The following is a 22,476-nucleotide window of genomic DNA, read 5'->3' as shown; positions in this document are numbered from 1 at the left end:
CTTTGAAGAATAATATACCATGGCATTTTACTTCAATGAGCTGAATTTAATAGGAAAAACTGACAACTGTGGAAACTGGAGTAAAATTTGAGCTTTGTGGGATTCTGTAGTATAACGGACGTTACTGGCGGGGATTAATAAATAAATAATAGAAGCCTGGACAGAGACTTCATTGCTCATTACGTGGTCAACACTTTCTCTCACACACAGCAGCCCACTACTTGCCCCAGATGTGTGTGATACTGCAACAAAGTTTAAGTTTTAAACGCCTGAAATAAACCAACAAAGACTACTGCTCAAGGAGAGACCGTAAATCTATCCTTTATGGTATCATATTAATTATTATTAATCATGTCGTAATGACATTCATGCAGCGCGCAGCATAGTTCGTTTGGGAAATGTGTTTATTTTAGTGTGTTTATCTTATTAATATAATGTACATTTGTGATCAAAACTAATGGTTGTTGGTAAATGAATTACTGACCCCCACAGATGCATGATTAAGAGCTCAGGCCCTCCTTATGGACCGTAACTAGAACCCTGCTGGACTATGTGGACTATCAGACTTTACAATCCGTAAAAATGAACACACATGCGATACAACATACCTGTATCGATAATTTTGTAAATATCCCATTTTTTAAAATGGAGATAATAGCCTATGTAATAATACTTTTGTTTGAATGTTTATTCACTGTACACACACAGATTACACAGTTAGAAAGGAGTTGGCAACAGTGACTGATTTGCATTATCCAAAACATTAAAAAGAAGTGCATGGGTCTTAGCATTTTCCATCAAAATATCTACCACTATCAATATGTGTACATCTAAATCACGCAAATTAGGATATGTCAACAGTGGCTCTGGTGAGGAGTAGTATCTTTATGTGGATAACTGTTTAAATAACCATGAGTGTTGAATATCTAACTGCTCCAAAACAGCTGATTCAAACTACAACAAACATACACCAAGAGCAATGCATTCAGACGTTACTCAATGTTTTGGATAATGCTAACCAGTCACCTACCGCTGTCGCGATGTGTAGAGTAGCAAAACAACTGAGAATGCATCACGTTCTATCTCACACAGGCTTCGCCCTCTATTGGACTCTATGGGTACTACCTCCTCCAATCACGCACTGGCCCACTGAAATTTTATCGTGCACGTAGCCGACCAATAGGACATCGCTACCGATACGTGTGTGACATATAAATAGCAGTGTCCCTACTGCCTCAGCATCCTTGTTTCTTCAGCAAATGTCGAACTGCTCACTGAATTCACCACCTCCACGGATGGAGTCGCCGCTTCTAGAAAATTATCTTTGCACCCGGGCAAGATAGCCACCTGCAGCTGGGGAAGGGAGCAACTGGCCAAGTGACAGTTATGGAGGGAGAGAGGCCTGCTGACGCAGCCACAGTCCCCCATTTGGTGTTCAAGACGCCGTTGTTTTACATGTGCTGCTTGTGTAAAACTACGGTAAGGCTTTTGAGAATGTGGAAGCCGTTTTTTGAGTAAAACATGTAATTACATTCCTCAAAGAGCTAAGTTAACTTCTCTCATCAGAGAGCTAACGTTAACTTTTGGGGTGAGGCTAAGGGTTCGCCCTGTGGCCTTGTGTTCATGAAGCCACTGTTCTAACATGTGCTGCTTGTGTGTACACTGGGGTGATGCTTGTGAATGTTAAACTGATTATTAGAAACACATTACATTCTTAAAAGTGCTAATTCCCCACCACCAACCCCCATCCCATGTTGAACGCGCTGCTGCACTCACCGGCGCTAATGGTTTGCCCCGCGGCCCACGCCCCTCTCCCGGTCAGTACCGAGAGAGAGGGTGGGTGAGGCCCGGGCGTCTACTTCGCTAGCCTGACCACCGAGTCCGCGCGGCCATAATGGTCCGCTTCCACGACGTGACAGCTGAGAAACGAGCTGTTCTTACCCTGGAAACTGGGCAATGCAGCAGTCTACTGTAGCTCTGCATTCCCAGCGCGCCCACGAGGACTCGCAAGGGCACGTTGCTAGCTCACCGGCGGTGAAAGCCCTGCCAACATCTCTTTCACCGAGCGGTCACAACACAGCTAGGCTAGTCCACTATAGCCTGATAGAGACAGCCAAAGTCCGGTCTTTCTTGGTATAGTGGGACGAAAGAGATCGCTCGCTGCTTCGGTTGGTTTTGTTTCATCCATGAGCGGCTCGTAGCGCTTGTTGCAGCAGGCGAGGCTGTCTACCCTACCGCTGCTTCACATGGAAGCTGCGAGTTTGAGGCTGATGTCAACACCTGGTGACGTGTCAACCACAGTCACACCAGCTGTGGTGCGTTCAAAGCCCAGTCGGCCTTTTCCAACTCCGGCCGTCTAAGACACCACGACCAGTTCAACCTTTCGAAAACGGCCCATGGTGCGTTCTAGGACACCACGGCCTTTTCGATTGCAGCCCTTGGAAAAGTCTAATCCTTATTTATTTAAAAAAAAAAAAAAAGAAGGGTGACAGGGGGACAGAGGCTGATGCACACCACCAGACCTCCTCCCTCCATTATGTGTCCCGCATGCATTTGTGTTTCATGTGCTGCTTGTGTACACACTTACAATGCTGTGAATGTTCAACTGATTAAATACAGTACATGCCTAAAGAGCATTCTCCTCCCCACCAAACCCCCTCCATCTTCGGCTTGGTGCGTAATGCGCTTCAGTCTCCACAAAACTGCACGTTCACCGATGCTAAGCTAATTATCTGCTCTCCTTGCTATGCTCTAGGGAGACAGTGGGAGTGCATCTTTGCTGCGCTAGTCAAACCACTGGGACAGAAGCCCATGTCCCTTGTCGCTCTCCTGGTGGCAGCCGAGCGAGATGGTAGTAGGACCTGGGCTTCCTCCTTGCTAGCCTGCGCAAGGGGTCGCCTACATCGCCTGGCAGCCAAATAAAGGGCTGCTGCCATGACGATGACACAATGCAGCAATGCGAGCTAACTCTGCGTTCCCCATGCACTCACGACAGTGTCGACACTGCTAGCTCACTGACAGGAGAAGGGGCTGTCGTGCTGCAGCTGTCTCTCCTGTCACAGGGGGTTTGGTGAAAGAACAGTCTTCACCCACTCCCTCGTCATACGCTTTCTGCAGGGTGTGAGAAGACAGCGACCGGTGTCGTGTCTCTCGGCGCCTCAGTGGGACTTGCTGCTTGTGTTGGTGGCTCTAATATCTGCACCTTATGAGCCCCTGGAGGAGTCCTCACTGAAAATGCTATCTCTTGAACAGCCCTGCACCTTGCTCTCACCTCTGCTAAGAAGGTGAGTGAGCTGTTCACCCCAGCTGCATGCTGGTTCTTGGTGTCCACAGTGCAGCTGGATTGAGACAATAAACCTCCTTTGTTCTTTAGAACATAAGGAGCATGTTTAGGTCCAGGACAATAAATCTGGATGCTTTCTACCCCCCTACCCCACTAAGAGTGCAGGGAGGTGAGAGTCCATCTGTTGTGTCCATGTGTGCTAGGCTAACATCCTATGTAGAGCACACAGCCCCCATTCGATGCACTGGTCAGCTGTTTGTCTGTTTCAGTGATAGCGATAGTCAGTAAAACCCTGTCCATGAAGAGCCTGGCCAGCTGGATTTGTGAGTGAATCTCCCAAGCCTGTACACGGGCGGGAACAGAACCACCCTTAGCGGTGCGTGCACATTCCACTCGGAAGTGTGGAAGTGTCTACGACCCTTTTTCAGCGGGGTGTTTAAAAGAGATCTGCACAATGGCATCTTGGCCCTTACTGTGCCAGTTTGTGCATTTCTATCTCTTTGATATGTCGTGCTCCTTCTCGGGATCCAGCTCGCAAGTGCGACCTAGGATCTGAAAACTGAGGATCTGGTGACTACTGAGTGTAGAGGAGGAACATACACTGGCAGTGCCTGACGTTTCAGTGAGAAGTCAGGGCAGTGCAGGTGTGAATGGTCAGGCCAAGCCCCTATTGGTCCAGCGACCTTCTCAGGGGTGTCCCACCATTCTGTCACTAGGTGATGTGGTGGTCGGGGCTCGGGTTCATTACGTCCTGTGGGGACGTAAAAAACTGACCGGCCTGACAGTGGAGGTGGCCTGACAGTGGAGGTCTGCAGTTGGACCCCTCTCAGAAAGTCACACGCATCAGGTGAGATCCATTTGTGCACAGAACGTAGCTGTTATCTAGCTAGTAGCAACCAAGCAATGAATGTTCGCTAGCATTAAATCTTTAACATGACGAGAGATGTACTTGAAGTTCATTGAGCAGTTTTGCAAAGCAAAATATTACTTTACTATTTTACAACAAATTGCGGCTTTCTTGGCAATCAAAATTATCTTTTAAATTGACGAACGTGTAATTCAGGAAACAAGATACAAAAATAAGTTGTCTCTTGCCACTGACTCCCATAAATATTTCTTTCAAAATAAGGTCCCGTGGGGGTCAGTCTGTCCTAAGAGTGACAGCAGCACCGGCTGGACCAGGGAGGTAACCTTGGTGTTGTCGGAGAAACACTAAGCTTGTCTAATAGATGCAAGAGGCATCGCTTGGTTTTATTTTCATAGGCCAACTTTTGTATTGAAACTCAGTATTTCTTTACTTGCTGGGATTCAGAAGAGGAAGTTTTTTTTGAGATATGGAATCTTGTGGAGATTTGAACTGAGATTCCTGCAAATATAGTGAACAATGAATGACAAAATGATAAATTATGCCTAAATGAGCTGAATGTTGTTCCTTCATTTAGTGCATATGTTACGGGTCCCAAGGATGAGTACCTCAGTAACAGAAATGTAACCTGTATCAATGCAGGTGAAACGGTAGTTACGTATTGTAACTATGAGTATAGGCGTAACCCTCCAAGGCTATCGCTATTGGGTTTGCTCCTATGTGCACACAGCAGGACCAGCGCGAACAGTGGCCTCCTCCCTATCCGGTTGATCCACAGAGGACAAACACTCAGTACTGAGTGAGTCAACTAGTACACCTCACAGGTAGAAATGGATGAAAGAGCATGGAGAGGACCAGGAGGCCGCCATGCAGATATCATCCACCGTCCTCCCACCATCCAACACCACAGAGGAAGAGACACCTCTCAACCCTGGTCAGTGGTTGAAGTGGGCCGGAATGCCCTGGTATGCAGTACTGGCACCTCAACATTTTACTCTTTGGCGTACCGGGACATTTTCTTTCAATCCCGGGACTTCTCCCAAGCTGCCGGTACCCTTCTCTGCCCTCTCCTTATCAGGTTCTCTGGGTTCTACGTGACGCTCACCTGTTCCCTTTTTAACCTGTCTGATAATCTCTGTCGGCGGAGAGAGACGAGGGAGAAGAGAAGCTCAGGTGCCTTTCAAGCAGCCGTGTGCTGAATGTAGCTTGGCAATGTCAACCGACCAATCACAGCCTGAATGGGGCGGGACATTTAAAAGTATTGACAGATAGGTGTCATTTACACTGGGGATACTGGGGACAGGTCTCCATCACTTTTTGAAAGCTTTTGTTAAAAATATTCTGAAAAACAGCTTGCAACAAGAAATGTTAAATATTCTGTCCTGGCAGATACGTCCCTGTATTGTTAGACAGATAGTGAACATCAACAATAAGACTCAGTAGTCTTGACTCCAGGTTGAGTGTTTTCTTTACTGAAATACTGATTGTTTTCTTTTTGTAAAACTGCAAACTGCTTCTCTTGATCTTCCTGATCTGCCTTGTGTATCCGACCTCCCACTCTAAGCAGTCCATTCTCGTCAAGGAAGGGATCCAACTTTACAAGAGGGCCTTGGTGGTGAACTTTGATGCCCTAGGTTATATGTTTTAGCTCCTCCTGACACACATCCTCCTGCACTGCCTTGAGGATGCTTGTTTTGGCTTGACAGCGCTCTGTGGTGTGTAGCTGCCTACATTGATTCCATCCCTTACATTCATCATTCTTAGTCTCACTGGAGAATGACTTGGCTACATGAATGAGACTTGTCATGCCTCTTACTAGACTCTTCCAAGTACAGAAGTTTTCAGATCTTTGTGATCCAAGAGACTGCTCTGTGACTTTGGTTGCAAAAGAGGTGACTTCAGGCCGAATGTCTTTGTCTGTATCTGGCTGCACAAGCTCGAATGATTCTGCCTCATCCTCTTGATGTCTGTTTGGCTGGCATAGAAATTGAGGGCCAAAGAACCAACTGGATGAGGCCAGGTAAGCCGCTGGAATCGGCCTGGTTCTATGAGACCATAGAACCAGGCCGATTCCAGCGGCTTACCTGACTTGGCCTGGTTCTATGAGACCATAGAACCAGGCCGATTCCAGCGGCTTACCGCAGGGTTCTCATCGGTTTGCACGTACTGCCACTGTGTTGGTTTGGTGGAGCTCCGAATGCGAGTTACTCGGTTAGCTACATAGGTATAGAACCTTCTTGATCTGTTGTGGATGTAGCTCAGCACGACACGACTGTCTGTGTAGAACCTGACTGCTCTCAACTTGACATCTATTTCAGATTGGATTAGTTCTGCCAGTTCGACTGCCAAGACTGCTGCGCACAACTCCAGGCGTGGAACAGTGTGCATGGGGTAAGGAGCCAGCTTTGTTTTTCCCATTACAAAACCTATATGCCATTTTCCATCAGAGTCCAAAACAAGCAGATAGGCTACAGCCGCTATTGCCATAGTAGATGCATCTGAGAAAACGCATAAGTCGATTGTTTTGCAACATGAGATGGAGACTGGAACGTATGTTCGCTGAATGTGAATCTGTTCCAGCTCAGTTAAGGTGTCAGTCCTTGACAGAGGAAAGGCCTCCATGACCTTTGTAGTATTTGAGGCTATTTTTTGAAGTCGTAAGTTAGACTCAGCTAGAAGGGCCCTGGTGTGTTGCAGAAGGTCATTCAATGACGTTCCCTGAAACACTGTGCTGGAATCGAATACCACCCTGATTTTCCCAGGCTTCTGCGGGTGGTAGACGCCGAAGGTAGGTAAATACCAGCATTCTTGCCCTGGCTGCAATTGAGGAGCCGGCTCTGCCTGCTGGTTGTCGATGACTTTCTGCATGAAGTCAAAGAAGTGCTGTTTCATGTCAGGTTTCCTTCTGAATGAGCGTTGGAGAGTGGAGAGTCTCTGGGAGGCCTGTTCTCTGTTATGAGGAAGGGGCTTGCGAGGTGAACGAAAGGGTAGTAGTGCGACCCAGTGATTTTGGTCATCCATGTACACTTCGCCTTCCATTATTTTGAGAAAGTTGTTATCATCTACTGACATGGCTAGGTTCTCATCTTCGGGTGTTTTTTGAAACAAACATTCCCCCAAACCATCTCGACATGTCTCCTGAAAGATCTCCTGGCTGTAAGATGAAGTTTGAAGACTAGGCTACACTGGACCCTTTACTTTCTCTGTTATGTGAATCTTGTTGGTACATGGCTCAAGGAAAGAGGAGCGTCCATTTTGAAGGACATGTGTCTTGTAGGCATTAACTTCCTCGTAACTCCCCAACTATGACCCAGCCAAGATCAAGGTGCTAGGCATACGGTGAGTGGTGAGGCCTGTTACGCTGTTCACGCACCTTATGCAAGCGCAAAATATCTCTGCCTAGTAGGAGAACAGGACCACTAGTGTCAAGAGGAGGGATCTTATCGGCCACAGGAGCAAGATGAGGAAAATATTTAGTGCTCTCAGGCGTTGGGATCTCTGATCTGTCGTCAGGTAGGTTGTTACATTCTAGCAGAGTAGGAAGTTTCACCTTGGTTTTACCATTAACTGACTCCACTATAATGTTACTTGCTTTCCGCCCTGCAATCTCCACTGAGCCGGAGCATGTTTTGAGAGTATAGGGGGATGCACTGCTGTTAATGTCTAGCAGATTGAAGAATTGTGATTTTACTAACGACTGGTTGCTTTGGTCATCTAGTACTGCATACACCCTGTGAACCTTACTTGGACTGTCAGCATGATAAACCTTGACCAAGCAGATTTTTGAGCAGGATCTAGCCTTGGTGGTGATGCTTTTGAGTGCTGTTCATAAAAAGTATGAGACAAGAGTTCAGAATTTCAGCTTTTATTTCCTGGTATTCACATCTAGATGTGTTAAACAACTTAGGACATATCACCGTTTGTACTAGACCACAGCATTCTTAGGTGAGCAAAAGTAATGGAACAACTAATCCATTCTTCATTTGTGATGCTATTGCAGGCTTTTACTGCAGCTTCTTTCAGTTCTTGTTTGTTTCGGAGTGTTTCTCCCTTCAGTCTCCTCTTAAGGAGGTCAAATGCATGCTCTATTGGATTAAGGTCAGGTGATTGACTTGGCCAGTCTAAGGCTACGTTCAGACTGCAGGCCTTAATGCTCAATTCCGACTTTTTCCCCAAATCCGATTTTTTTTTGTTTGACAGTTCACATTATAGTTTAAATGTGGCCCATATCAGACTCCAGTGTGAACTGTCTGCGGCCTGAAAGTGACCCACATGCGCAGAAGAACACCATGTCACAGCACACTGTTGCAGGTTAAAGAAGTAAACAAGGAGCAACAGAGGTTAGCTCCGGTTAGCTCGTGGGAGACTCCCATTTTTCATGTCCTCTCACGGGTCACATTTCTCCCGAATTATGACGAGTATTCACAACTTTCTGTTAGTTTCATTATGGTTTCTGGAGCTGTACAATGCAACTGCCCCACAACTCACTCACTCACACTCTCTCTCCCCAATGTGTCCGCTCGGACATGTAGCATGCACTTATCTCAGAAGAGAGCTCCGGTCCGGTGGATTTTAAGTATAAGAAAGGGAATTTGTGAGCAGATGATAGCGAGGTAGAGAAGGAAGAGAGCCACATGTTTGACAAAGGCTTTTTGTGGATCTTTTTCATTCACCGTGGCTCCGTCTAAAGCAGAACAGCTGCTCTACAGTGATGTCAAAGTCGCATCAAATTCTCAATAGTGAGATTAGTTACATGGCAGTGTTGGAGGTGGTTCTCATGGAATTCCCATTACATTACTCCCTTTTAGAATATTATGCTAACACAACATAATGAGAATACAAACATTTCACGTAACTTCGGCAGTACTTGCAGAGAAGGTGATTATGTAAAAATATAAGAACATGAGAATATAAGAATATAAGGAATAAAAATACAATGTAAGAAATATAAGAATGTGAAAATATAAAACACAATGTAATCATTTGTAATTATGCAAATTGTGTTTAGATACACATCATTACATTTGCAAAGACTAATGATTCAAAAATCCAGAAGATAAATAAGAAACTCAGAAGTTATTCAGATTAAACTTCACTTTCTTCCCCTCTGAAAGGTGGGATCCACTCCATTGAATCAGCGGGCTCAGTTGGTAGATGCATATACTGACCCATTGATAATTTAATTGCTGCAGCAATTATAGATCTAGCACAAGGGATCACACAGCATGTCAGGAGGAGGAAAACACCAAGAATGACAAACAGTGGGGTCAACATTTTTATCAGCACATTCTTCCATCCCACTGTTGTCAGCCACGACCCCATGTCCCATCCTCCAGAGTTCTGCGAATCCTGTCTTTTCTCTTCATGCAGTAGATCATTGAGATGTGAGACAACATGAGTCATATTGTCTGAGACATCTGGGATGTATGTACAATTGCTCCAATTATGCCTTGAGTCGCCAGCATTAGGTCCAGTGCCATTCTGTTTTGCAAAGCCACATTTCTGAGGCCCTGCACAGTGGGTGTGAGGGTGGAAAAACCCACTTCCACTAAGGCTGTCAGGTTTTCCAGTTCTAGAGCCAGTCCATCTATCTTATGTGCATTGGTCACAGATCTGATCTCGATCTTCACCTGGTTTGAGGCCTTTTGGTTGCTTTGGCACTCGTTTGCAGAGGGTGGCGTGAATCTAAGTTGCTCTTTCACCCACCTTTACTGCTGTTTTTGTTGTGAGCAGTATCTAATGTGGACCGTTCCACCTGCAAGCCCACCAATTCTTTCTCCTGAAGTCCTTCACAATGATCCAGTTCCCCGGCTCCAAATCATGCAGTTTCTTCTCTGCGGCCTTTGGGGTGGCGTGTTTGACCTGTGAGTGGATTTCAGTGGAAAGCACAGAGGACAAATTAGCACAATATCTCAACATTTCATCCTCACATTGGCTGGTGTCAGGGAGTTGCCTTTTACTGGTCCAATCTATTTCTAAGCTATTTCTCTCTCAACTGCACCTCCGCTAGCCGGATGATAAGCACAATGTTGCCTCAGATTAATCCCCATATACTGTCCTACACTTTTCAATGCTGCACTAATGAAAGGTGTACCATTATCACCAGAGATTTTGGCTGGGATTCCCCAGCGAGGAATGATCTGGCTTATCAAAGCTTTTGCAACTGCCGCTGCGTCCAGTTTAGATGTTGGAAATGCCTCTATGCATTTAGAAAACATATTAACCACGACAAGACAAAATGTCTTCCCTTGCGACGGTGTCAGTTCAATGAAGTACATTTGCAGGTGCTCAAATGGTTTGCTTGGGTGTGGATGTTCCACCAGTGGGATCTGAATCGGCCGCCCCACAGTGTTAGTTGCACATATTATGCAACTTATATTGCCACAATGCTGCAGGAAAAACAACTCTAAGTAAAAACCCTTTTTACTTAAGTCTAGTACTGAGTCCTGGACTCATACTTCTTTCTTCTTTTGTATTCCTGTTTTGAAGGTCCCAGACCGAAAAGAATTGATCTGTGCATAATAAGGTCCCGGACCTAAAAGAAATCCACTGTCCAACAGTCCGCACCTTGTATATATACAACGGGCTTAGCACAAGCACAAATGGCGCGACATGGGAGGCAGAGGGCCGACCCATGCATAATAAACAGGGAACTGGATGGGGGACATCACAGCTGCACAGAGGCCGACGGGGTCACGACAGCAACCGCATCAACTGCGCACAAGCAGTACCAGCATAAGCAGCGCCAGCATAGGCAGCAGGCGCTCCCCCCCACCGTCCCATGGAAGAGGACGCACCGCACACACAAGGGAAGATCACTCTGCCACAGCGCCATGTTGTTGGCAGAGGCAGAGTTCTGAAACGAATACTGGTGGGTCCTGTCAGCAATGCGAGCCAATCACTGCGCCGCCTGGGAGGCCAGGACGGGGCGCCGTCCGGACGCTGTCTGGCCTGGCTTTACCCCGAAGAAGGTGGTGAGGTTGGGCTCCAGGGGAGGGACTGGGGGAAACCCCAGATCCTTAAATCCCTCCACCTTGGTGAAGGGAACGTAGGTGTAGAGGGGAGCCCGGAGAACCTTCGGATCTGTAGCGGCGCCCTCCTGGTACCGTTTAATCGGAGGGAAGCGTGACTAGACCGTGTCTTGCTTAACCAGCTGACTAAGAGCGCCGGCCATTTCATCCAGGGGAGTGAACTCTTGGGCCGGGGGAACGAGCAGAGAGGGGGTAAGCACTCGGTCAGCATGAGCCAGACCGAGGCTCGACTCGCATAGGGGATGGAGGTCCCCCGGCAGGATGAAGCGTGTCTCGCAGATGCGACAAAGCCGGACAGTGGTGACATTGTCCAGCCCCATTCTCACCGGCCAGGAGGAAGACATCATCGGATTCTTCGTAGCTGGTTGCTTTCGTAGACAAAATTTCTCAGTGCCGCGCAGGCGCGCATAGGGGTACACCCAATAGCGATAGCCTTAGAAGGCGAAGCCTATACGAAACAGAACATGGGAGTTGCTGTAGTACCACTGAGGTAATATTTACTGTTTTTGTCAAGGGAGTCTGGTGGCTTTGAACAGCGCAATGGCAGAGCAGGCAGTCAGCTCTCAGAATGCCATTTCTTTGACACTGAGAACCTGCCAGACCAGTGAGGCCCATAAGAGGGCTGTGCCTATACTCATAGAATCAGGAGTTACAATACGTAATTATTGGTCTATTTCAAATAGGTTTTGCTTTAAGGCTATAGCTATTGGGTTAGAGGCGAAGCAGGATGAGTCATTGCCTCACTGGGTCCATACTGTTCCACCAAGCACAGACACACCTGCCCAGAGCCAACAAAATAAACATCTCAGTCCCCATTAAGCTGAAAAAAAACAGGAGACTTCCCGCAGGTAAAAACGGACAAATGAGAACGGAGAGGACCAAGGAGGCTGCCGTGCATAAGTCGTCCACCATCATCCCGCCACAACACAGAAGAGGAGACATCTCTTGTCGAGTCATCTCTCATCGAACAAGCACTTTGAATGGTGCCAGGCAGCAATTCGCGCAACATAGCATGACACTGCAGTCACCGGGCAGAGAAGTTAGAATGCAGCTTCTTCCTCAAGCCTGTGAGGAGGAGGGAAGAAACTGGTCAGAGTAACTACTCTTGACCTGAAGGAGCTGGTGATGCTCTTTGGCATAACAGCAGGATTAGGATAAAGCACAGCAGTAGTCACCCTGAATTCTGAGACATGAGGGAGCCACAGAGAGGGCAGTGAGATCGCTGACTCTCCTGGCTGATGTCAGAGCCAAAAGCAGAGCAAATTTGGCGGGGAGAAATTTCAGCTCCGCTGTCTCCAAAGGCTTGATGGGGGCAGGGTTTGAGTTCTGTGGGAGCCAGTGGGAGCTCAGCTCCCATAAGGAGGTTCTGAGCCCCGATAGAAGCAGAAAAATCATGCATCTGTGGGGGTCCCTAATTCATTTATCAACAACCATTATTTTGAATCACAAATAATGTATTTTTCATTGTAATTAGTACATACTATTTTTTACATTAAACAAGATAAACAGACTTTAATGAACACACTTTCCTAATGAACTATAACTATACGCTGCGCATCACATGACTGACAGGATGGCTGCACTTCTCCACCATCAGCCACTACTGTTCGCGCAGTTTTGACCGAACAGGTTGAGGCCGTGACACGGGTACTGTATTACTCTGTATTGACTGCAGCTTATTTGTTTAGTATTACTGGCTTTTTGATGCATCCTCCAATTAGAACAGCAATATGCTTGCTACTGCGTGCCAGGGGCGACAAGCAGTGCGTAAAATAATAACACTTTAATATTACCATAAAGGGCGGAATTGCGGTCTCTCCTTGAGCAATAGTCTTTGATGGCATTTTTCAGCTGACTGAAACTTAACGGATTGCCTAGTATGAGTAGGCTTAAACCCTGTTGTAATATCACAGACATCTGGGGCAAGTAGTGGACTGCTGTGTGTGTCGGCGTGTGTGTGTGTGAGAGGGAAATGTTGGATCACGTAATAAGCAATGATCTCTCTCTCTTTTTATCTTGTAACCAAAATCTTCATGGCAGGATGAAATAGGTGAGTCTCTGGAAAGGAAGAGGAGAATCTTTTCCCAGTTCACCATAAAACCCAGGTGTGACAGGTGTACAACATCTGTAAGACTGCCACCTCCTTGGAGAGGGCTAACAGCACCAGGTTGTCCAAGTAAAGCAGCACCCTCATTCCTCCCCACTGTAATGGCTCCAGAGCCGTCCCAATGCACTTGGAGAAGGTGCGCAAAGCCAGTGAGTGACCGAACGGCTGCCGGCTTTACTGGTACTGGACACCCTGGAACAGAGCCGGCCTTAGACCTTTCTTTTTATTCTTGAACCACACATGTTAATGTTTAGCACCAAAACACCAAAGCAATTTTCGGTAACATATACACCATATTCCATTGTACATTATAATCATCGACTCTACCTCGTCATAAATACACTTTAGTCACAATTTAGAATTTGTGATATAAAATGGAATAATGGCTTATAGTAATATTTAATGTTATATAGCATGTCTTTGTTTTAAGTAAAGAGTTAACAGTATATTACAGGGGACAGTGAACTGATTATAAGAATTTATAACACGTATTTGTTTGCTTTAAGTAAAGTGACACGTTTTGCACAGGAAAAAGTTTTTTTAATTTATGTTACTTCACTTTATGAACAATGTGTATTCATTTTGAGCATTTTGCAGTTTAGCACAAAAACACAACTTAATTACATCAAGGATCACTCAAGAGAAGACCTGTTGCCAACCATATAACATCATGTAAGAAGAGGCTCATATGTTGTCACAGATGAATATTGGACCTATGGACAGGCCCTAACAGATACAGTGGACAATTGGAGACATTGTGGCAACCACCCCAGTAACTGAATGTGAATACTATCTATGTGATTTCTTCATAACTACTAAGCATCAATTTGCACATTAAAATCCAAAACAAACATCTCAATTGCTTAAAAGGACTAGTTTACATCCCTAATTTACTTAACTAGCCTCAGCTCCTCTGTGGTCACCAGTGTCCTTCCTTGAACAACCAGTTGTTTGACTCCTCTGAAAACTGAAATATAATTTAACTATCAGGATGTACAGTATGTGTACAGGACACCAGTTTATCTTGGACTTGACGTTCTCATTCCTCAACAAGTTAGGTGGTAATGACACGCAACTAATAAACATTACTCTGTACTAATTTATCTAACATTACATTGCAGCCAAAAAAGAAAACTTTCTCCCCATTCTGCCACTCGCTCTCTCTCTTTCGCTGGCCCACACACTCGCTTTGCTCACGCAGGACACACAGGGAGCCAAAACAGCAATGAGTGTTGCTGCACAGTGTGACAGTGAAAATCAGTAGTGTTACAGTCATATTGATGAGCGTGTGAAATTTTGGTAGCGTGGTCATTCATTCAGCTGCGGCGAAATGCGTCAAATACACGGGCAACACTGGTCTGAGACCAGTAACAGAGATCACGGGTCGCTGTTATGTGCACATCTCCGACTGTCTGGGCGCTGCACTTCCACGGTTCCGAAAGTACCGCCATTTGCGTTCCGTGAACATTATGTTATCAATTAGTATAGATTCTTAGATGCATTGCGATGTGGACGTGTAAGATACTGAATTGATTAACAAATGTCAAAAATCTAAATGTTAATTGATAACGTAACTGTGGAAGTCCCTTAAACCTCCATTCTATTGAATGGCCAGCAGGGGGCGAATCTTCTGGTTGCAAAAAGAAGTACAGCTCCATTAGAAATAATGGTAAAATGACCCTACTTCTCAGCTGAATAATTACCTCAGTAAACACTTTCCTAATAAGTTTATGGTCTGAATCACTAGTGTCATATCTTCTTCAATACAATATGATGTTTATTCAGTAAATTATGGTCCCATTTAGAGGAAAATAGAACATAGAGTATGCTTCAGGGCAGGATTGATATGATTGACAAATCGTTACCATAGTGACCTGTCAATCAGGCTAGTGAGACTTATACCCATAGCAATGTGTGAATTTAACCAGCGCCACTGAAAAAGCGTATTAGGAGTTGGATATTCACTTTCTCTGGTGAGTACATTTAGTTTTAGGATTGTTGTTTGCTAGACAAAATTGTCATTCCTGTTAAAATGACAGTTAATGTGAATTACAGTTGCACCTAACTAAGCAAGCTAGCTAGCTCCACACAGTGCCATTAGCTCCACCTTCTCATCCAAATATGGTCATGCCCGGTGCTGCTGGTTGCAAAAAATCAACATGGTGGCGGCCTATCTGCCAAACTCGACATTTCAAAACGGCAGTCCACAAACCAACGGGTGACGTGACGATGACTAGATAGATAGATAGATAGATAGAGACTTTATTGTCATTGCACATAAAATACAACAAGATGCAGTTTAGAGCAAACCATTGAACTTAGCAGCTTCTATAAATAAGAAGGCAGACTGTGATTCTTACTGATGAATCATTAAAAGCTGCAAGCATGTAGGCTGACTGTGAAAGTATCAGGCATGCTTGTCTTCTTATAATAAGCTGTTGTTGATGATAATTATTATTAACATCAACAGCTGCGGCTGTGTTTGGGACCTGACGTTTCTTTTCTCCGTGACTGGAAGAAGTCTGACGATCCACATGATCATGATGATATAGAAATTAATGTCAATAAATCATGCTGTCAGTATTTTAGAGCCTGGCTCCCCAGTAGTACACACCCTGCATATGATGGTATATAACATTTTCTTAAATACCATCATCTGAATGTTAAGTCACAAATAAAATTATATAGAGTGGAAAAATGCCACAGTAGTCCAACATAAGTCTTCATTAAAATAAACATAGATGTCTACTTGACAGTCTGGTTAACAAAGTATTACAAAAATTCTAATGGCTCTAAAATGCCTTTGCCACCATATTATTTTAAGATTTAAGAAGGATTATGGTTATGGATGTACATTATGCTGCCCCCTTCCCTATCATATTCTTTTTTGTATTCTTCTCTGGTTTAAGTAAGATAATAAAACATTTTGGAATAAAAATACAAATGAGCAGTCCAAAACTTGAAGCCAGAATAGCAAATATCTCCACAGCAACACTGAACTTCCCAGGAGAACTGACATACGCTGGGATAAAAGTGATCCATACTGCGCAGAATATCAGCATGCTAAAAGTGATAAATTTGGCTTCATTGAAATTATCAGGCAGTTTCCGAGCCAGAAAAGCAAGAATAAAACATAAAATGGCCAGAAGTCCTATGTAACCTAGTACAGCCCAAAAGCCTACAGCTGAGCCCAGAGCACACTCTAAGATGATTTTGTCCTTGAACTCCTTAAAATTCTTAAATGGAAACGGAGGAGAAATTGTTAACCAGAGGAGACATATGATGACTTGTATGAGAGTGAAACCCAGAACACTGAGTTTCTGCTGTGCAGGCCCAAACCATTTCATCACATTACTACCTGGAAGTGTGGCCCTGAAGGCCATTAAGACCACTATTGTTTTCCCCAGAACACAAGAGATACAGAGGACAAACGTGATGCCAAATGCTGTGTGTCGCAGCATGCAGGACCACTCAGAGGGCCGACCGATGAACGTTAGAGAACACAGGAAACACAGGGTCAAGGAGAAAAGCAGCAGGAAACTCAGCTCAGTGTTATTGGCCCTGACAATAGGAGTCTGCCTGTATCTGAAGAAAATTATTGCCACAACAGCAGTCATGCATGTTCCAAATAGGGAAGCAGCAGTGAGCAGTGCTCCCATAATCTCTTCATATGACAAAAACTCTGCCTCCTTATTTACACAGGCATCTCTTCTCTCATTTGACCAAAACTCAGGATGGCATCTCACACAGCTGATAGAATCTGAAAAGTAATATTGAAGCAAGTGTTAGGCTAGCTCAGTACATTTGTCCTTTTTTGTGTCTATGTTGCATCTTTTCTGTGCCTTCAAGACAGACACTACAATATAGGATTATGATATTATGATTACCACATAATAAATGGAAAACATTATGACAGCTGCATGGTATTTTATATCTGAATGTTATAAATAAAAGATACAGTATTATTTTTTAATTTCTTTCTTAAAACCAAAGCATTATATATTTTTTTTCTTGAAAGGTATCATGCTGTTGTGTTTTTCAAATTGAAATGTACAATCCTGTAGCAAAGCTATAATGTAATTCACTTTCAAGGCATTTACTGCATTTAAGTTAACTGATATCAGGGCGAGGTGTGAAAATACTTTTTGCAATTTGAGTAAGCTGACCCTTTAATGACCATTTCATTACCCATAGTTCTTCTATATTTAAATATTCTAATTAAAATATTAATTAGAAAGTACTTTATAATTAACCTAATATTTAATAATTTCTAAAAGTGTGACTTAGTGGTTGTACCAAATTATGATTAACACTGATGCTGACAATGCATGCCACCATCCCTCCCTTCTTAGCCCATTGATATGACACAACAGGCACTATTTTGCACCTGACCCAAGGCGGCGCAAAGTTCCGCCTTGGGTCAACACAGTTGTCATTTTCATGCCCAGCGTCCACTTTTGTTTAAACAGCAAATGTACTTGTGCCCATGGGAGTGTTGGGCTTAAAATGAGGTGTGTTCCGGCAAACAGTGTAACTTCATTCATTAAATAAATAAATTCATAAAATCCCCCAACACACCGAGAGGATTGGTCTGGATCTAATGTTAATTTATATTCTGTGTTGACACATCCACAGTTATATCCACATCTCTGTCCATATTCCCCCCCTCTGCTTTTAGTCTGCAATTTAATGAATGTTTTTTTTTTCATGTGCCATTCATCCTCAGTTATAATAGCATAAAAGCAGCACATACTGCCCCAATCATCCCGGGGATTTTCTAAATTCTTCTGTATACAATGAAAATGGAGTAACTTAAAACACACGAGTTGCAAAGATATTTCACATTGGTGCTTTAACTTATGTATCAGTGTAGGATATCGGGTTTGCTAAACGGATTATATATATATATATATGCTCTGCAGGAAATCCCCCCATGCTTTCTGAATCATATAAAAAAAACTGTGCAGTTTCTTGTGTGAACAATAAAACTTTTAAATTATTACTGCACCTGTAATGTTGCTCATTTCTCCCTCTGCACATTTTAAACAGTCATGGCAGCAAAAAGGCTTTCCCTTCTGGAGAACCTTACGAGTTCCCGGGGGACATTTCTCACTGCAAACTGACAAAGGCACCTGTATGGACGAAACAACTATGATAAAAATGCATGGGCATTCACTTTGTGTTATTTTTAATCCCACGGTGACTCACCTGTTTTGAGTTCTGAGCCCAAATGAAAGAATTATTTTGCAGATTCAGCTGTTTGTCTGCAGGTAAAGATGCATCATGAAAACCAACTGTAACAAAGTCCACAGTGCCATTTTCTGTTGGCTGCCAGTTTATAATTTCATACTTTGCTGCTGGGTCTCCATTCTCATTAAAGTAAACCTCATCTCCTTCCTTTGTTTTGAACCGAATCTTTCTTATGTGCTGTAATATCTAAGAAGATTTGCATAAATATAAATCATTATCTGACAAATATTGTGGTCATATAGGCATCTTGTCTCAAAAGCATTATAAACAGACTGCACAATTTATTTTTCACAATTGAAACCTTTTTTGTTTGTAAATGTGACTTAATGTAAAAACAACAACTTAAGTCTGGTCTTCAACTCACCATGAATTGATCTAGCTGCGCTGTGCTGTTACATGTTTTATTGCAGTTAAGAATACTGTGAAGTGTGTGGGCCACAGCATACACACCTTTATAGACATTGTTAAATATAGGCATGAGTGACATATCAGTGAAGCTGTTTTGCACTCCAGTCAGATCTTCTTGTCCGGTACATTCTCTCTGATTGCCTGCTGATGACTCTGACTGCTCAAACTTGCAGCTAAATAATGCTTCCCAAAACTCTGTAAAAATGTAATTACTAGATGAATTGAGTGGCTTCACATCCAACATGAACTCTCTCATGCCACTGACATGTGCTCTGGGGATGGCCAGGCCTATGGCACCATCCAGAATGTGATGCCTATCCATGGCTGCAGTTTGGGAATCCAAGATCCAGCCCTCACTGCCTACCCACTGGTACCCAGTCAAGTTGTGTTGAGACAACGCGTGTATTACCATATCCATATCCAAGTGAGAAAGGAAAGCAACAATCACCTTGGAAGTGGAAGCCTTGATAATTTCCATTATCTTTTGTATTTTGTCTGGTGGATCAGTTCTAAATAAAGGTACAGAGTACTCTAAACAGATGCCCAGCTGCTGGGCAGTTTCTGTGAATGTGGCCATGCCATTATTCCCGTAATCATCATTTGTTCTAATAGCTCCAACCCAAGTCCAGCCAAAGTGCTTGACCAACTGTGCCAAGGCTCTGCTCTGGTAGTAGTCACTGGGTATTGTTCTGAGGAAGGATGGGTATTTGGTTTTATCGCTGAGACAAGCACAAGTAGCAAAGTGGCTAATCTAAAAGAGAAAAATAATTGATATCCCAAGATAAAGATGTAAATTATGAAATATTTACACAGCACACTACAATTCACTTTTGCTATGACCAGCTTGAAGAATTAGAGAATAATTACTTTTTTCACAAATATCATTTCATTTTTTACCTGTCTTACCCACCAGTGGGATGTGAAAGGGTCCGATGACAGTAGTTGTAGCCATGGAAGGAGAGGAAGATGTGTCTCCCATAATGGCCTGTACTTGGGCAGGTCTGGTACATGGTTCCTTGGAGGATGCAGATACCACTTCATTACCATTAGCCAAAGCAAGAGCAGCCCTCACACCTCTTGCAATGGAGCCACATACATCATAGATCCTATAACCTAGCAATATGCCAGGCAGTAGCTCTGTGCTGTTATTAATCTCCTCTATGGCAAAGAGCATAGCCTGGGCAAACTGGAACTCTCTGAAATGCAAACTTGATGCAGACAGTTATAAATTGTTGGAATTGTAAGCAACAGTAATATAGTAAATGCAAGCATTTGATGCTTTACTACACATAACAACAAATATTTAGCTTTTTTGAATCATGCTCACTTCCTCTTACATATTTTAAATCTAAAAAGATTTATATTGTATATTTACCTGGTGCATTGCATTGGCAGTGGTTTGTGCATGTAGCTATCCTGTCTATCTTCCCAGGTGCTGTGGAAAGAGAACATTCCCCCCAACATGATATCCCCATCCTTAAATAGCAGGGGGTTCTCAGGATCCCCTCTCTGCCTGCACACTGGCTCCTCAGCCTGAGAGACAGATGCCATCAAAAACAGTTGTAAGAGTGCCCAACCCTGCTCTGGCCACCTCTGTGTGGATGTCATTCTGGCGAAGAGTGCTAAACCACTCACTCTAGCTTAATGTAAATCAAAAACGTTGCACTGATATTTATACATTTTAGAGGTGCGTGAAAAAATAATAATAGAACATTTATCTCTGTGGGCTGACAAAGTGAGGCATGAGGAGGAAGTTTCCCAAAAAAGAAGAGTAAATAATGTATAACTAATGTGTAACATATAACTGTCAACAGATACGAATATGCTTTGTTTTGTACAAAAAGGTTTCCCTCTTTTACATTAATATTTAAAATGTATGGAGGGCACAATTGAATTTGGAGTTGGATGGAGTTGTTGTAAAGTTGAGAAAATTAGACTCCTTAGGCTCACCTAATGCCTCACAATAGTATAGTCTTATTTAAAAAAGAATTAACTGATTTTTTGCTTTATTTTTTGGGCCACTAGGGGACAGTACAACACACTGTAAACACAACATACCCATACTAAAAATGAATACAGCCTGTTGCAGCTGACAATGGTGAAAATGAATCAAAACTGTAAAATTGCTGTAACACCAGACAGAGCAACAGAGACAGGCTGAGGTAGTGACAGTTGGAATCATATAATATATTGCTCATCCATAATAACCATTCTCTGAAATTATTGTAGCGATCAGCAGACGTGCCTGCATCATGTATGGTAGTTGTGGCAAGAGACAACAAATCTTTTAATCCCGTTTGAATCTTGCAATGAATTACAAAGTTGCACACATCAAGTGAGATACATTTGTGCACGGAACATACACTGAACAAAATTATAAAGGCAACACTTTTGTTTTTTCCCCCATTCATCATGACTCTCAAAGATCTAAGACTTTCTCTATGTACTCAAAAGGCCTATTTCTCTTAAATATTGTTCACAAATCTGTCAAAATCTGTGTTAGTGATCACTTCTATCATATCAAGATGCTGATCAGACAGCATGGTTATTGCACAGGTGTGCCTTAGGCTGGCCACAATTAAAAGGCTGTGCAAGCACCATAGACTGTATATAAAAATGGTCCGTGACATCACCAGTTGGTTTCTGAAGAGCCATTTTGAAGCTCAAAATTGGCGGAGCTGGCCGGCGCCATCTTGGCAGCGCGTCACCGCGCGTCACTCCCGGATAACCAAAAATGGGCAAAGAGGCGGGTCGTAGGTGGAGCTGAGGTGACATGTTGCTGAAACCACTCCCGCTTAGCTCGACGTGACCGAGTTAGCTCATGCTAAGGAGCTAATGCTTCATGCGGTGCTGTACGATGGAGGTTGAAACCTGCGGCCGTGTTATTACCAGTTTACCGACATTACCAGCTACAGTCAAGGTAAGACACCGGAGAATATTCAAATAACTCACATATCTGTTATTGACATTATACTTAACAAGGTTTTAAATGCTTTTTAATATATAAATGTGGTAACATTATTTTGCAATTCTAAAGTTAGATTTTGTTGAGACCAACGTTAACAGTTAACTATGAATGAATGAAAAGTTTACTTAACGTTACAGCTCAAATGAACTATTTCAAGCAAATCAATTAACCCTTTTACATACCTTACATTACATTTACATTTAGCTGACGCTTTTATCCAAAGCGACTTACAATTGCTATACATGTCAGAGGTCGCACGCCTCTGGAGCAACTAGGGGTTAAGTGTCTTGCTCAGGGACACAATGGTGGATGTCTCACAGTGGGACACGAACCTAGATCCCCCACACCAAAGGCAAGCGTCTTATCTATGCGCCATCACCACCCCATACTGTTGGTTATGAGCGGTTACGAGTCATTTATTTTGATGTCACTGCAGTATGTTACTTGTAATAAACATAATAAGCTAGCGGTAGAGTCCAAAGCTATATGATGGAAGCTATATATCTTGTAAAACGTTGGCCATGGCTGTTATCACATTAGTTAATTCATTCATTAAACATATGC

The 22,476-nt window shown here is 43.6% G+C and overlaps 1 protein-coding gene across 1 annotated transcript; it reads right to left on the bottom strand.

Moving 5' to 3' along the window:
• Positions 1-16,141: 16,141 nt before the first annotated feature.
• LOC119882359 (extracellular calcium-sensing receptor-like) lies at positions 16,142-20,510 on the bottom strand. The gene is made up of 6 exons (XM_038692374.1): positions 20,320-20,510; positions 19,855-20,152; positions 18,901-19,695; positions 18,495-18,722; positions 18,295-18,418; positions 16,142-17,046 (listed from the first exon to the last, which is right to left on the bottom strand). Exons 1-6 carry the CDS (start codon positions 20,493-20,495, stop codon positions 16,142-16,144), a joined length of 2,526 nt encoding a protein of 841 aa, XP_038548302.1. The 5' UTR covers positions 20,496-20,510.
• Positions 20,511-22,476: the final 1,966 nt, after the last annotated feature.

Source organism: Micropterus salmoides, unplaced genomic scaffold (assembly GCF_014851395.1).
Source record: "Micropterus salmoides isolate LMB-PRFRI ecotype aquatic unplaced genomic scaffold, ASM1485139v1 Ms_hic_scaffold_3, whole genome shotgun sequence".
Taxonomy (NCBI): domain Eukaryota; kingdom Metazoa; phylum Chordata; class Actinopteri; order Centrarchiformes; family Centrarchidae; genus Micropterus; species Micropterus salmoides.
Note: the sequence above shows the minus strand (reverse complement) of the source record. Positions and strands in the feature narration are given on the sequence as shown.